Raw genomic sequence first — 15,970 nt, forward strand, 5'->3', positions numbered from 1 at the left:
ACAAATACTGCCACAGTTCTCTCAGCTGAACTTAAGCCTTTGAATCCTGCTGAGGACTGGCAGCAGAGGGGCCAGAACCCATTGAACAAAAAGATGGTCTAGGGTCCTGGGCTATTGCCATACATAGCTACATCAATCCCTCTGGGCACAGCAGAGTGCAGGCACATGGAGGCTGGCCCTCCTTATACCCCACCCTGCACTAATCACACAGAGAAGATTGGCCAGAAGAATGTGTGTTCTCCTGCTCTTCTTCACCTGTCAACAAGCACGTTGGTGCTCCCAGGGAAACAGAGAGAACCTTACAAGAAAACCAACTGTTAGTTATATTTTAAAATATCTTCTTTTTCAGCTTCACCTCCCTGCCAGCCTTGTTCAGGGAAGTTTTAATAGTGTCTGGCTTCTCTTTGGTCTTGTGTACAAGATGAGGAAGTTTTCATCTGTGCCTTTAAAAAACGCTTGCATCCCTGCCAAGATGTATTAGGAGAGCTGTAAAAAAGGAGTCATCATGTTCCAGGAGCACGAGGCTTATGTAACAGGGAAATCCTAACGAAAAGACACTCCCCCACCCCGCGCATGCTTTTCCAAGGCACATGCCACTTCAGGGGTTTCAGATGCTCAATTCGTATTTTGATCACATCTGCCACTGGTTTATTCAGATGTATTTACAAATATATTCTCCCACATCCCCTCATTTGTACATGCCATAGAATGTTTTTATAAAACGCAGTGCAGACCTCACCTCACCACAAGGATCTTTAAATAAAATATATTGTAAAGTGCCAGATAATTCTTTTAAAAAACACGGTTCTAATTAAAACAGATACTTGGCCACTGCATTAGCAGCTCCGTATACTGATACATTTTTAGCACAGCAGTCTATTTCTGTCAGGTGAGCAGGAGGCTCTCATACCACCCCTCTAGCTCTCCAGTTTCAAGTCCAACGGCTTTAGAAAGTGAGGCAGAGGCAGATTGTCCAGAGCCTCTGGGAAATGCTCAGGTGAAATGGTCCTGATCAAGACACGCATGGCTCCGACAAACAGTGATGGGGGAGCTAAGCCCACCAGGCACTGGAACCTGCTCACCCCCAGGAGGTCCTGCCACTGCTGCCGGTTGTCCAACAGTTGCTGTTTCATTGTGAACTGGAGGTCCTGAGGCACGAAGAAGAAGAGGCAGTCGAGGCAGAGGAGCTTGGCACGCATGTTAGCTGCGGGCGCGTGGGAGATCTGCTGCAGCAAGGTGTCGAGGGGGGTATTCCCGGCACTGTCCTGCAGGCAGGGTGACGCACCGTGCCCAAGCAGCAGGAGCAGGCACTCAGGTCGCACCAGTTCACAGGCCACGTGCAAGGCTGTCTTACCACCCTCCACACGGCTGCAGCCCCTGCGGTCCAGGTGGCTGGCTCGGTCGCTTGGCGGGAAGGCCTGGATGGCCTTGAGGATTCGGAAGAGGACCCGGACCCGATTGTAGCGGACAGCCATGGCCAGGTGTGGGGCCGAGGATTGACAGCAGCTGAAGCTTTGACTGGGCACAGCCAGGGCGCTCTCGGGGAACTTAGTCAGGAGGTGCCGGGCGTAGGGCTGGTGATCGTGCACCAGCGCATAGAGCAGGGCCTCCGAGGGCGAGTACACACTCACCTTGCCCCCGTCCTCCCAGTGGAAGACCTCCATGGTCCGCATGTCCTCCAGGAACCAGACAGGCAGCAAGTCCCTCACCGCCTGGTAGAAGGCGAAGGAGGATTTCTTGCACTGCTTCTGGGACTGGGCCCCGCGGCCGCCGACCCACCGGACGCTCCAAGGCATGACGGGCAGCTGCGCTCCGCCGGGGGGCTGCCTCCCACCCTGGCGCGCAGAGGCCGCATCGGGCCGGGACCTGCGGGAGCGGAAGGACGGTCAGTCCCGAACAGCCGGAGCTCCCCGCGCTGCTCCCGCCTCCCCGCCGGCCCTCCCGCCACCGGCACGGGGGAACACCGAGCCGCGGCGGCACCGGACACCCCCCCCCCCCGGGGGCAGGGGAACACCCGTACCGCCGCGCACGGGACTCCCGTATCCCCGCGGTGAGCAGGACGGCCGAAGCCCCGTGCCCGGGAAGCCGCGCTGCCGGCGCTCACCTCCCGCTGGCCCCGCGGTGCTCGCTGCTCGTGGCCGCCGCCGTGGAGGGGCGCGCAGGGAGGCGCGAGCTGGGCGCGCCGCCGCGGGGGCCCTTTTATCCCCACCCCCCGGCCCGGGCGGTGAAGGTCGGTCAGGACCGGGGAACTGTCCAGCCGCCGCCGATTGGCTGCCGCCCCGGCGCCCCCGGGCGCCCATTGGCTGCGCGCAGAGGACGGGGCCCGGCACCCGCGCGTGCGTCACGGGAGGCGAAGTTCCAAGAAACTTGGCTGCGGAGGCCGGGGCGGGGCCGGGGGTGCGGGACCGCGGCACGGCGGCCGGTGGGGACGTGGGGGGGGCTGCGTCTGTGGGGTGCAGGGCACGCAGGGACCCGGGCACATGGGCTCCTGGGAGCGTGGTGTCCGGACCACAGGGAGAGCTGTGCGCGGGACGCTGGGACACCGGGGCTCCTGGGTGTAGGAGGCTGCAGCCGCGCTGTGCCCAAGCGCGCAGGGTCCTGGGCAGGCGGTGTCACCTCCCGGCGTGCCCTGGCAGGGCTCAGCCTGGCCCGGGCCAGTTCTCAGCTCACCCTCTGCTCTTCCCCTGCAGGTGGCCCTGGCCGGAGGCTGGCGCTGCCCGGGAGCCGGTGCGGGTCGTGGGCTCCCACATGTGTGTGCACGGGTGATTGCTGCAAAACTCGTGTCTCTTGCTTGTCTCCCAGATGGTGACATTTGCCTGCAGCCCTTCCTGCTGACAGTTACCTGTCAGATTTTGGCTACAGAAGAGCGAGGAGGTGGTGGTGGCACAGGGTGAGCCTGGCGCTGCTGGCAGCTCTGCACCAGGGACTCCCTCCCCTGGGCACCTGCAGTCTCTTGGCCCTAAAATGCATGGAGGTAACAGCCACACACTGGTAAAGCAAGTGCTGTTGTTACTGGGATCTGCTCTCTCATAAGGCCTCCTTGCTGATAGCAAATCCTGGGATCTGCTACATCCTTGCCCCCCCCAGCAGGTTCAGAGCATTTCTCTCTTTCTCCCTGTGTGTTTGACCCCCAGTGTCTCCCCCACTTGCCACCATTTCCCTCTCAATCGGGAAGGTGTGATCAGGCTCTAGGCTCTCCGCAGGTGGGTAATGCCAGTCACTGTCAGGTTCATGGCTGACAGCTCTGGTTTCCTCATCCTTGGGGCTCCCCAGCCTTCCCCTCACTGGTATGGGAGCGCAATGTCTGCTGACCACCCCAGGAACAGGCAGTGCTTTCCACATGCCCCAGCATGATGTGTGCATGTGTGCACATTATGGATATTACCAGGCATGTGCTGAAGTGTCCCACTTCCTTACAGCCCTCTCTGTGATGCTGCTTGGAGTGGCAGGGAGGGAGCCTGCAGGATGCCGCCAACCATTCCCTCGACCCCAGTAAGAACGAAGCTGGCAAGGAACAACCACTGCCTTTGTCATGCCTCTTGTGAACCGCCATTCAGCCAGGGAAACAATGCTTAAGCTGTGCTCCGTTTGCTTTGTAACTTCTTCCCTGCTGTGTGTTGTTCACAGCAAAACCCAGGTCCCTGCGAGGGGATGCAGGCAAGTGGGTGAGCTGGGCAGGACACTGCACACTGCTGTCATATTCCGCAACACTTGGTGACCGCATCTGAATGAAGAGAAATTGGGGTAATGTTTGCTAAGCTGCTCTGCTGGACAGAATTAAGTCCAGCATTTGTCAGTGCAATTCGTCATCCAAGTATCTGCACAGATCCACCACAGCTCCTGGTGTCTCAGGTGTCAGCTGCGGCACGGAAAATCCTCTTTCATCACTCGTGTCGGATTCCAGATGAAAACTCATTAAAGGCAACCATTTCCACCACCCCGTGCTATTGCCAGGCACTCACCTGTCACTTGCATCCTATTACTGCAAGCATGGGATAATTTGTACCAAAGTTTGGGATCAAAATAAATGGTTTTAAACCAGCTAATTCTGTAGCTCTTCCTTTGTGTCCAGTGCAGCCTCACCCGCCTGTGCCTTGCTGTCTGTCACTGATGGTAGTGGCACCTGCTGCATCTCTGAGTGTTGCCTGCTCTGGGAAATGGCCTTGCCCAACCACCAATCCCAAATCCACTCCCTGCCATCACCAGGACATTGGCATCGATTTGTATGTCCAGTGTGATGATAAGCCAGGCTGCCCAGCCTTTTCTACTCATCTTCTGCACATGCTTGGGTAAGCCAAGTGGTGTCAAAGCTCAAAGGCAAGGGGTTAGAATAGTTGCAAAACCAAATTGGGTTTTCTGTAGGAAATTAATGCCTTTGGTGTGGAAGCAGCATGTTTTTTCTTGGGCCAAGCTCTCCAATGGAGGTAGGGGGACCAGCTACAACTGTAGAGTGCTATGGGCCCCAGCATTGGCTTGAAAACAGGCCAGAGCATGCTGAGTCCTCACTGCCCCAGAGCTGGCTCCTGTCTGCAAAATATATTTGTCACATACATTTGAAGCAGAAGCCTGCCTGTAGGCAAGACAGCCTGTTTTCACTGGAGCAAAAGTATTACATTTGCCCCCAAAATTGTTTATAGCATGCCCAGCACTAGCAGTGAAGCACAACAACCCAAAAAGGTTTTAATTTTGTGATACGTATTTTATGTGCAGACCATGGACATGCCTCATTTACTTGCAGTCCAGCCTGCTTTTAATCACTTTGAATTAAGTAACTGATCTTATTACTGATCCGACTGTGAGAGGGCTTATCATAGCTTCCTTGGCACATGACAAAGATGTGCCGTCTGTGCAACCATGTCTGAGTAATGTGACGTGTCGTCTCGGAGCTATTCTTTTCTTCACCCTCCTACAGGACACTGCTCTTTTGGTTTCTTGAGTGCATTGATCCTTTGCTTTCTCCAGCCAGTGACAAATTAACCCCCCCCCTACTGAAACCCAGCCACGTAAAATGGGACGGAGGGGAAAGCTCTGCTGTTTCTTCTAGCAGACGTCATTTGTTTCCTGAGGTTTTCATTAAATAAGGGCAGGATCATACTAACTTAATGGACTTGATTGTGGGTGTAATTAAAAGCACCATGAAAATAGGCAGTTATCAGGGTGCATACTGAACATAGTTAATGTTTAGTGCTGGTTTTGAGCCTGAGATGGAAGCTGGGCAAAGAATACATCCCTCATCTTTGAAAAGGGCTGAAAGATACAGGTTTTACTCCAGTCCTTGCAAGGATTTTGTGTGTGAGTTTGACTCTGAACATTTACCTGTCTCCTTTCAAAGGTCAGCAGAGTTTGGACAACAACTCTGGAGCTGCGGTGGGCTGAAGCAGCAGAGCTGCCGCTTTGCTTTAAGCCTCTGGCTCTGAGGTCTTTGTCAGCAAGTCAGGTAGAAACAGCTGATCTCCCAGTCAGGTAAAATTAAACATCTTCAGAGAGAAGCAATGAGTGCTGGTGGTTTGCAGTAAGGGCACTCAGCTGGAATATACGCTTGGATCTTCCCCTCCCACGGCAGGTACTTCATTGACCTTCAGTTTGCGGTGCCATCAGCATCCCATTTGCAGAAGGGGTGCAGTAATGTTGCTTTGACCACCTTGGTTTAGCCCATGAGTTCTGTAGGTCAGGGATAGTATGCAAGTGTATCAGTTTGGTCCTTGAGGTTCTGGCTCTGCATAGGGATCCCTCTGCTCTGCTGTGTTAGACAGGGAATAGAGGCTGGTCATCCAGCAGTAGCCTGCGGGGACACAAGAAGGCAGAGCTGCTAGCAGTCTATATGGGACTTGGTTCTCCTTTGGTGAGGTCACGCCAGGTGAAGAGCTGAATGGCAGACCCAGGCACCTCTGCTTAGCTGTGATGAATAGTAGCTGCTGCTGACACCTCGTGGAAGCCTTAGATAAATATTTTCTCCAGAATACCCTGTTTCCTTTTCTCCACTGCTGCTGGTTCCCTATCTGAGGAGCTCACCCTTTATTTCTATCCTGTCCGGAGCACCCAGCCGGGAAGCAGACAGCAGGGCCTCCAGCTGCTTACAGGACCAGGGATGGGAAGGCAGACAAGAAAGGCTGCCCAGGGACTGTTCTTTACCTCTCTGAGGAGGGCATGTGTTCTCCCTGCGCTGTGGTGAATGCAGCTCACCATGGGTGTCTTTTGCACATCAGATGCAGAGAGGAAAGCATCCCGCTCCTATACTCACCTGTGGGTCTGAAACATTCATTGCATACATGCCTGTTGTGTGCCTGTTTTGCCCATCTCCATTTTTTGGGGGCATATTGGCAAGTGCCGTTATAAATCACTCTGCCCTTTCATTTCAGAAGCACAAATATCTATGTGAAAAAGTCACAGAAGTTTTCCTGGGAAGTGAGAAAATATGTTTATTTGAGAAGCAAGAATGCTGAAGGTGTTGCTGGGAGTCAGCAGTGGTCTTGGTTGGGCCATTGCTGCTGGCTCCATATCTGAAACCATCAGACAACATCACTCTGTCCAGGGGTGGAGTCATGGCCTTGAACCCTGTTCTCACCTCTCATCTCTGCACTGTCTCGCCCATCACTCACAGCACCCACATCTTCTTCCTCCCCAGTCTTCTTTTGTATTAGTCACTCTCTACTTGCCTGACTTCATATGAATCATCATTTCACATTAAGCCTGAGCTGCCCATAACCCTGGCTGCTTTGGCTTCTCTGCTGTGCTATAGAGTCAGCTCCATCCTAACCCACAGCATGAAAGGAAAATCTGCTTTGGAAACAGCAAAGTGAACAAGTCTTCTCTTGTTACACTTGTGTCCTGGCTGCTGCAGAGTGAATGTGACACCCTTCCAAAAATTTGCATCCCAAATGGTGCCTGGGAACCTCAAGCGAAGCTATCGAATACTTCATTTTGGAAAAGAAATCTCTTCACCAGCTCTGGAGGAAGTATGTAACATGAGGTTCCACTGCAGTCAAACATCAGTCCTGGCCGATGGGAGGCTGAATGCATGGCTCAACTGGTGTCACTGATCTGCTGAGGCTGTTGGTGCCCACTGGTGGGATAACGCAGTTTTTAAGGCTTTGAAACTTGGTTTTGAACGCTGGTTCCTTGACAGAGAAAAGTGGTCTGGCAGAAGTGAGGTAGGCAGCAAGGTGATAAGGTCCTTCAGTGGCAGCTACCACACAAGCCCTCAGGGGTGGTCACAGGCCATCATCAGGGTCCTGTTTATTTTGACTGGGTTTGCAGGCCACTGCTCATTAAACCTTGATTTTGGTATTTGTGATAAATGAGCCATGTTCATCCTTTTGGAAACCTAGGCAAATTCCCAGAGCTGCAGCAGAGATTAATTTTGACCCAGCAAGTTACAGGGGGAAGCTGAAAAGAGTACTTGTCCCTTAAAAGACAAAAATACCTTTTGGGGAGCCTTTCTGTTTTGTAAGCAAGGAGATGATGGGGGTCAGAGAGCTCCTGGTGCCTGTGGACGATTTTGGCTTTCAGCTTGATGTTGGTTGTTGAAAATGTTTCCCCAGATGTATTAATACAACCAGACTGGATTGCATCTGAGCTGAACATTGTGAGCCTAAGGCAGGACATAAATATAGAAGCAAACCAGCCTGACATAAGAGTCATCTGTCCTCTTCTGCACAAGAAGCGAAAGGGAAAGAGAGACAACTTATTCTGTTGCAATTTTTAGATGCTTCCAGGCATTAGCTTGGGCTTCTGAGAGTGCCTGCCCCAGGGCCCTGGGGCACAGAAGACCCCATGTATCCCTCGCTCAGCCCCCAGCATGCTGTGCCACAGGACTAAGCACTCAGCACATTTTTAACCCGGGGTTAGATTTGCTTAGACAAGGTCTGCAATTGGGAATGACTATTTGATGTGTTTGCCTAACAGGATTACCCTTATCATAATGATATTGCAACCTGGCCTTGGCAGGGCAAACCCCAAGGGCTCAAGGGATCAAACCCTCACCTCCCTTGCCCCAGATAGGCACAGCAGAGCTTGCCTCTTAGCATGCAGTATCCAGCCAGTGTTTCAGTTGGCATTTAATACTCTGCTTTTGGAAATGGCTCTTTTGCTGTGAACCACGGACTGCAGACACCATGTTTGGAATTCATCTCTTCACATCTGAAAAAAAAATTAAAATCAATAATATTTGAAGGCTGGAAAAACAATGCCGTGTTTTACAATTAGAGAACTGTACACCTTCCCTGTTGGGAATTGCCCTGAGCAGGTGCCTGATTGAATTCAGTGTGAATTTTTTGTCCTCTGGCTCCCTAAGAATAGGTAATGAACCAACAAGTTGCCTGCTTTTTTGTATTGTGTATTGTGAACATGCCTAAAATCGTTATAGAAGCATCTGTTTGTCTCTAAAAGTGTATCTGTGGTTATTAAAGTCTGCTGACTTAAAAGACTCGAGGAAGGCGTAGGATGAAAGCTCTGTTTTCCTTCAGGTAAATAGGATAACAGCTTTGCTAAAGCAGAGCCTGACTCCACTGATGGTTGGCACCCAGACATGTCCACCCCAGTTTCTGGCAGAGTGAGGGGCACCCCGTTGTTCCCCGGCAGTGTCACTTTAACCCTAGCACTTCTCGGACCAGCTAAGATGAGCCTGGCCTTACCACCTCTCAGGGCTATTTGTGGAAGCAGAACCTGCTGCTTGCTATTTGGGGGTTCCAAAACAACCAGAATCCTCTATTTATAATCTGCTATAACTGGCTTGAATGAAACCTGTGCTTCTCTGGGCTTTAGGGCCACAAGACTGCTGGTGCAGCAGCACCCTCATTCCAGGGAATGCTGCTGGGGATGCTGAGATGGTTCTGCATAAAATCAAGGGATGTGTAGGTACATAGTGTGAGCCATACGTTCACAGCCTCCTGGGTTTTGGAGCAGACTGTACTTGTCAAGGCTATGTTGAACCCCTTCTCTAGACAAGGTTTGGAAGGATGGAGCAAGGCAGAGAGACATCTTCCCACTGCAGCAGCATCACTGTGGAGATGCTCGGGTTGCTGAAGGGAGTGTTACTCTAACCATCCTTTTTTTTTCCCCCCAAGGCTTTTATAGCTGGGATGTGAGCAGGGCCCTGTGACTTGGAAACAACCTATTCAGTGATTTCAGTTCACCTGTGATTAGTGTATATTTAATCTTGGTGGTGAATGTGGCTGTTCACATCTTGCTGTTCAGAGTGGAACTGCTCTGACCTCGTAGCTCATTGCAGGACAAACTCCTCCTCTCCAAGACAAAGCAAATCAGCCACCTCTTTTTTTGGAAGCAGGTACATATAGTATAATGCTTACCCAGGGGTTGTAGTTGATCTGGTTTTGCTGTGATAAATCCCTCTGCCATTTCAGCCATAAAACATGATAAATATGAGGCCAAGCAGAAAGATTAAAAAAATAAATAAATATTGACTAATGCTTTGCATGTCTTTGAAGAGTTATTTAACTCCCGTTTGTTCATTCTCTCCACTCTTGGCTGCCACTGGGTCTGTTGAAATAACAAACAGGGATGAGGAAAGAGGGCAGCTTTGTAAGGAGCTTCCTTCTGTGGGAAGTGGCTGCACAGCAGTTAACTCTAACGGCAACTGCAGCCTCAATTGGCAGATGATCATCTGTCATATGCACCCCAATAGGAAACCTGTTGGGTTTTGTCTGAAAAAGACTGGATTTTCAGTCAAAAGCCTTTCTGCTGCAAAGTGGTGTTTAGAAAGAGTCTGTCTTTTCCTTTTGTTTAGCACAAAAATAGAAGTCTCTGATGCTGCCTGAAGCTGCCCTGCTGCCAAGAAAACCTCCCAGGTCTGGTGATGAGGCCTCTGCAATATTTCCACGTTCTGTGATTATTTTCTAATGAAAGTTTCAAACCCAAGTACAATCAGGAGGTTCTACCATAGCAAATTCACAGCAGGGCTTCTCAGTTTGCTTTTCTTCTTTCTACATCAGTACCTATCCCCTATGTAGAGGCAATAAGATAATTTTGTGCATATAAATGTACCTAAAATCAGGGTGACAATGCCTTTTACCTGCTGGATTTGGCACCAGCGTCATTTTATGCAATTCTCCATTTGGAAGCATTGCTTTTGCACTGAAATTATTGTAGCTGCCTCATCATGTTTGTCCATTAGTGCATCTTTTCATGGCTTAGTAAGTGGCTGAGAGATTAGGACGCAGCTCCCCTTGCCCTTCTGCACATGCAATTTAGGGAAATGGGAAGACTGATGTTTCCAAGGTGCTGCCAGTTTTTTGTGATGTCTTCAGCCCTGAAAACAGAAATAAAAAAGGGCTGAAAAGGTGATGTAAAGTGTCAGCTAGGTGAGATGGATGACAAAAACAAGCCAGGCATAAATAGCAATGCTGGTATAAATAGAGAGGGTGAGAAGCACCTGAGCCCAGCTGCTTAGCATGGCAGAAAGGTCGGCTTTGCTCCCTGCCACTGCCTGAGCCATGCAAGGGCCACGGCATTCTCCCTGTTGGCTCTGCTCCCTGGACCTCTCCTGTAGGCCTGCTCAGATATCAGGTCTGGGACAGGCTCAGCGGGCTCACGATCATCTTCCGTCTCAGCAGCAGGGCTGCCCATGGTGGAGCAGACACCATTGCAGTGAGCAACGTGTTTGGAGCACACACTTTTGGTTTTTTTTAATGCAGAAAGTTGTGGAACGATTGGAGAAGCCATTGGGGTCCTTCAGACATTCTCCCAGAGCCGGGTTCCCATGCTGGCCACGCAGCCCATCTGTGTGCCCCACACACCCTAGCAGGGTCTGTCACAAACGAGGGTTCTTTGATGGGGTCTTGGGAGTGCTGCTGCTTGGCAGCTCACCCGGAGCTGGGTGAGGCAGCATGTCCTGAAGCACCCAGCGGGACAGGTGGGAATTTCACCTCAATGAAATGAGGATTTTTACTGAAGCCAATAGGAAAGCAGGTAACAGAAGCAGGAGGAAAGGTCTATGCATGGCGAGTTACAGCCCCAGGGGCTGGAAATGGAAACAATAATGAAAGAGTTATAGTGCATTCTAAGACGTATTGCAGGAGACAGACGAAATACTCGGGCTTGCCTCTTCATGTCTGCCAACCTCTAGCCCCACACTTTTTACCCCCAAGCCAGGGATGACAGAATACGAAGTGCCTGAGTGTCAGTTTGCAGCCAGGTGTTTCAGCTTAAACTGCTGAGGAAAGTGGGTCTGGGCTAATGTACTAGTGAAGTGTGATAAAAGGTCTTAGAGTAGTGCTTGTGCTTAGCAGAGGTAATGCTGTTGGGTTCTTCTAAGTAGTGTCAGAATTTGAGATTCCTTTATGCTTGTGATTGGGCTTAGACCACAAGTAATGCAAGTTTTCATATCAGTTTTTCCTGGAAACCTTGCTGCTGTCCCCAAGGCACAACTATTCCTGTAAACGGGCTGCTCTTGCAATTCATGTGCTCTGTGAAGCAGAAAGGAAAACATCTTGGCCAGGGTTCAGGTACCTTTGTCTGTTGTCCTGGATAAGTGCCTGACAAGAGTTCAAGGTCTTTGCTTGTATAGGATAAAAGCAGATTCTCTTAAGTTGCTGCTGGTATCCCTGGACTCCCTGAGGGCACTGCTCTGGTGCTTCCAGTGTCTGGGCTGGACTTCCTGAGTAAAATGAGGTTTGCTGTGTGGTCTGTAGTTTGTCCTGGTTCAGAGGTGAGCTTCCAGGTTTTCAGTCTCTGGCGTGCAGGAGCATGGGATGGTAGCCCATTGCAGTGATCCTTGGAAGCAAGCCAAGGGTGGTTTTAGCACCATCATTAGGATTCAGAGTTGACAGCCTGTGGAGATGAAAAGATGAGCCTTGGTGCTGTTATTTCCAGCTTTTTGTCATGGGACTGGTTCTCTGATGATACGCTTATGCTCTCACAGACTAAGTGCTTCTGAGGGCTGGGGTTTTTCAGCAGGAGTGTAAGGATGATGGAGTGTGGAAATGAGAATTCAGAGCAGTGGGATGCAACATTCAGGCTTGTTTTAGGAACTCCACAGGGCTGAACCAGACACCAGAAGCTAAACTCATCGTGTTGAGAATGGAGCTGCATCCACTCTGCTCTGCCACCTTTCAGCCCTGCTCTCACAGGGCTTCCCCAGCTCTGTCTGCCCGACGCCATGGGTAACTTCCCAAAGCTGGATCCTCAACTGCCTTCATGTCTGCAGAGGCTTGTTAGTCATTTCCCACTTATAAACAAATGTTTTGGAGACACTGGAGAAGCTGGGCCACCAAGGGGACAAAGCTCCATTGCTTTTAGAGTAGCTCATTCATCACTGAGTTTTATTGTGCAGCAGTTCAGCCACTGATGAATTGAAGCCACCCTCTGCTTGTGGTACAGGGAACAGGAAATGTGCTTCTCATGCAGGCCACTTTTTAAATCTTCAGTTTGGTTTCCATCTTAAAGGTGTTGCAGACGAGATGGGTTTGTTATGAACTTTTATGGCTTTATTTTACTATTTAGAAAAAGACTTTTCATTTGCTTATTTGTTTAAAACTTATTTTTCCCCTTTCTTTGCAGCAAAGCCTGGGTTTGCTTCATTGTTTTTCCACTGATGAACCCATACTGTTTCAAGACCTTTCCTTCTTCCTTACATCCAGAGGCTCCATCCTTACATCCCCCCAAGTTTTCTCTTGGAACACTTGCATTGGTAGGGCAACAGGGATCTGAGGTGTAGTTGTTACTGCAAACTAAAGGCAAACAATTCAAACCAGTCCTTGCAAAAGGAGGAATCTGCTCACCTATGTTTAACTGCTATCTGGCTTTGGCACTCCTCCAAACTTCATTTCCACTTGTGTGACCTACCTGTAGGTGTGCGTACACATGTTCCTCTTGCTAACCCAGGCAGGGCATCAGGTTCCTGACATGGTTCTTGAAAATCCCATGTGAGCGAGGACATGCACGGCTTGGGAGTGAATGATTGCCAGGTCTCCCGGACCATTAGAGCGGCAGTGCTGGAAACAGCCCCAGGGAGCACCACTGTTGCAAATGATCATCCAGCCCCCTCCTTGAAGAGCTCCTTGGAAGAAAATGTTTGTGGGGCTTAAAGGGGAAAATTGCTTCTGCCACCCAGAGCAGCAGCCTGGGACAGTACTGAGCTCAACTCCCGCTGAAGCTGCTGGGGGCTCACTTCAAAGCTTAGCGTATGTTAAGAGGTTTCTGAACAGGGACAACTCCTTGATGCTGGTGCAAAGAGTGTGTCGCTCTGGTGTGTAAGCCTTGCAGGTTCCCTCTACTTTACTGCACTTCCTTAGGAGCTGGAAAACAACATTTTCTGCTGGACTTCCCCCCCACCCCACCCGCAGTGACAGCCTGGATCTGTGTCCATGAAGAGGATTCAGGTGTTCGAATTGGGTATCTCCAGTGACATTGGTCAGGCACAAAAATCATGCCATCTGAGACAGAAAAAAATATTAATTTTAGCTATCTTGCCCCAAATATCAAATTCTTTCCCTTTGTTGCTTTTAAAAATGATTTTATTTGTATTTTTAGGGCTCTTTTTCCTAAGCTGTTTAAAACTAGGAAAACCAGAAGCTTGCTGTAATTAAACTGAGACCACGGTAGGACTCACCAGGGCTCTCGCCACCGCGGTTGCCTCTCTGCCGAAGTTGACTCGCGGGGCTTGTTCCAGCTTGCCTGGCTGCGGCAGGGAGTGGATCAGCAGCCAAAGGTTACCCCCTGCAGTACATCCACGGCTACTGCAGGTGTAACGCGAGTCGGATCTCATTTGCCGGTGTGGATTTTCATGTTAAAAAGAAGAAAAAAGGGGTCAGGAAAAAAAAAAAAGTTGCTTATTTCGCTAAAATCCCGAGTCAGTTCTACCAATTTCAGCAAACGCAGGTGACTTGTCAGTGGCATGAAGGTATTGGCAGTTACTGGCGCCTTTCTTCTTCGTGGGACGCAACTGGGAGATGTGCTAGGCCAAGGACTGTGGTGTAATGACTAAGTCCGTAAGTCAGCTCTGGTGTAATGACTAAGTCCATAAGTCAGCTCCAGGCGCAGTTTTGCCCTTCACCCATGACCAAGCTAAAAGTTTATGTGGTTCATGGGACTTCTGAGAAAATCCATGGGGAAACATGCTGGGGGATGCTGAGCTACGCCACAGCGCAAGGACAGGCCTAAAAATCAAACTGTTGGAAGCAGTGGGGTTTTTTTGGGAAGCATTTCATTGATTTTCTGTTCTTGTAATATTCCCACCTCCAGCTGCACCCAGGACAGAGGGACCTTCGTGTAATCTAGAGCAGGAGCTCTTGCTCTCTCAAGGACATGTGTGCCAGCATGTCCTGATGCCAGTCGGACTTGCTGTTGCTGCAGACTTGCCAAATTTGAGCTAATTCAGCAGAATGTATTACACAGAGGTCACAGCTGAAGTGTCCTTTCCGGCTTTACCTGATTACATCCTTTTCCAAAGGAAACTGAGCTCCTGAAGAATGTGCTGGCCTTGTGCATCACTAAGGTCTGCCTGCCTTGTGCATCATCTAAATCAAGGTCTGCCCATGCTGCTGGGGTGGCATCTACCCCGGTATATGGACCTGCCCCATTTTAGGGATGCAGAAGAGCTTGGCCAAAAGTTGGCAGGGGTTAATGAAGCAGTTGGGGTGCTTTGTCCCCCTCTAACATATACATACAGACCCCTTCAGCTCTTAGCTGGCTGCTGGCACAGGCCTCAGCGTGGCACAGCCTGTGTTTTCTCATGTGAAATTCAATAAATTCAGCATTTTCAGGACATTGGCATAATCAGGGTTTTCAATCTTCTCCTTCATTGCCTTCTAATATGCCCTCCTAACAATTACCTCTGTGTTTTGGGAGAACGCCAAATGCAGGGCAAAAGACTTCGTTTTTCTTTCCCATAATTAAATGTCGTGTTTGCTGCTGTCTCTCCCACTTGATCAAGTGTCCACGCATGGTCTAAAATGCTGGTGAATTAGCATAAGGTCTATCAGGATTTGACCAATATTCTCCCTCCTGCTGCATCTGTGCAGCTCACAAAGAGCAGTGTTGTCCGGCGATGGGGCCCTGGAAATGGGCCATTCCCCTGGCCTTTCACAGGGGTACAGGCACAGGCTGGGGGAGTGCTGTGATTCTCTGTGCCTACCTCGCCTCGCTTGAAGCAGCCGTGCCTGGTGATAGAGCCCATGGCCCCCTGTGTGGCACTGTGACTGCACCTGGTTTGCTCCTGCAGGAAACTTCTTGGATGTCAAAGGAAACAGCTTTTTACTGCAGTTCTGTAAAAACCAATTGCAAAAGCTCTCCATCCATGCTGCAGGCTAATTGTGGCAGCTAGCTGATGAAAGAGCCTTTTTCTAAATTACATCTGAAGGCATATTGGAGAAACATTCCCCAGGCCAGACTCTGGCAACATCTACAGCACTGCAAATGATGGCAAAAAATTATCTCAGGGTTATGGGTCCCAGTTATGGGCTGGGAGGTGCGATGAGTATAATAGCTTTCTACCAGTTCAGGATGAGATGGAGGTGAGCTGATGGCTGAAGTCCTCACCACAAGATAAGGGCTGTGGTTACCCCGGCTGGCAGCCCTGTCCTGGAAAGTGGTTCATCGTTGCTCAGAGCATTTGCCCAAAAAGCATTTCCTGAAGCTAATGCCCCTGTTGCCACATCTCCCAGGGCTCCTCTGTATCACTAGACTCCACATAGAAAGTGCTGGCAAGTACCCGGGTGGTATGGCATTTCTGCTTAGCTTTTTGGCACAGCCCCACCTCCCAACAGGAGCGTGTCCCTATCTCTATTACATCCTGCACTACCTAGCCCTGTTCTTTACCCTCCAAAATGTTCCTGGAGCCTTCTTCCCCCACCATCCTCATTCATCCGCTTGGTTCTTAAATTTTCATAAGTCAATTTCTCTTTGATTGCCAAGTTCATAAATAGTCTTTCTGGTATGGATGACCCATCTTTCTGATGAGTCATTATAAGTTGGGAGAAGACTAGTGGCGAGGGGAACAGGGCTGGCAGATAAA

General features: G+C 50.2%; 1 protein-coding gene and 2 long non-coding RNA genes across 5 annotated transcripts; 2 read left to right on the plus strand and 1 right to left on the minus strand.

Annotated features, from left to right (window-relative positions):
- Window positions 1-623: 623 nt before the first annotated feature.
- ANKRD9 (ankyrin repeat domain 9) lies at window positions 624-1,909 on the minus strand. The gene has a single exon (XM_061464021.1). The coding sequence runs from the start codon at window positions 1,794-1,796 to the stop codon at window positions 918-920; it is 879 nt and encodes a 292-aa protein (XP_061320005.1). The 5' UTR covers window positions 1,797-1,909; the 3' UTR covers window positions 624-917.
- Window positions 1,910-2,548: 639 nt separating this feature from the next.
- On the plus strand, window positions 2,549-12,593 carry LOC133274598 (uncharacterized). Of its 3 annotated transcripts, none has more exons than XR_009745189.1 (3): window positions 2,549-2,890; window positions 3,420-4,289; window positions 11,996-12,593. It is a non-coding gene; the product is annotated as an uncharacterized LOC133274598 (long non-coding RNA). The 3 variants fall into 3 exon arrangements; XR_009745190.1 differs by lacking the exon at window positions 11,996-12,593 and adding an exon at window positions 5,959-6,074; XR_009745191.1 differs by lacking the exon at window positions 11,996-12,593 and having other exon boundaries at window positions 3,420-3,744; window positions 3,827-4,053.
- LOC133274599 (uncharacterized) lies at window positions 6,097-9,432 on the plus strand. Its single transcript, XR_009745192.1, has 2 exons — window positions 6,097-6,445; window positions 6,740-9,432. It is a non-coding gene; the product is annotated as an uncharacterized LOC133274599 (long non-coding RNA).
- Window positions 12,594-15,970: the final 3,377 nt, after the last annotated feature.

The sequence above is a fragment of the Pezoporus flaviventris genome, unplaced genomic scaffold (genome assembly GCF_033815535.1).
Source record: "Pezoporus flaviventris isolate CSIRO_AGI_PZ_B2104156 unplaced genomic scaffold, CSIRO_AGI_Pfla_v1 ptg000036l, whole genome shotgun sequence".
Taxonomy (NCBI): domain Eukaryota; kingdom Metazoa; phylum Chordata; class Aves; order Psittaciformes; family Psittacidae; genus Pezoporus; species Pezoporus flaviventris.

Excerpts from the sequence above, each read along its gene's own strand:
- ANKRD9 (XM_061464021.1), bottom strand. The coding sequence starts at position 1,796 with ATGCCTTGGAGCGTCCGGTGGGTCGGCGGCCGCGGGGCCCAGTCCCAG.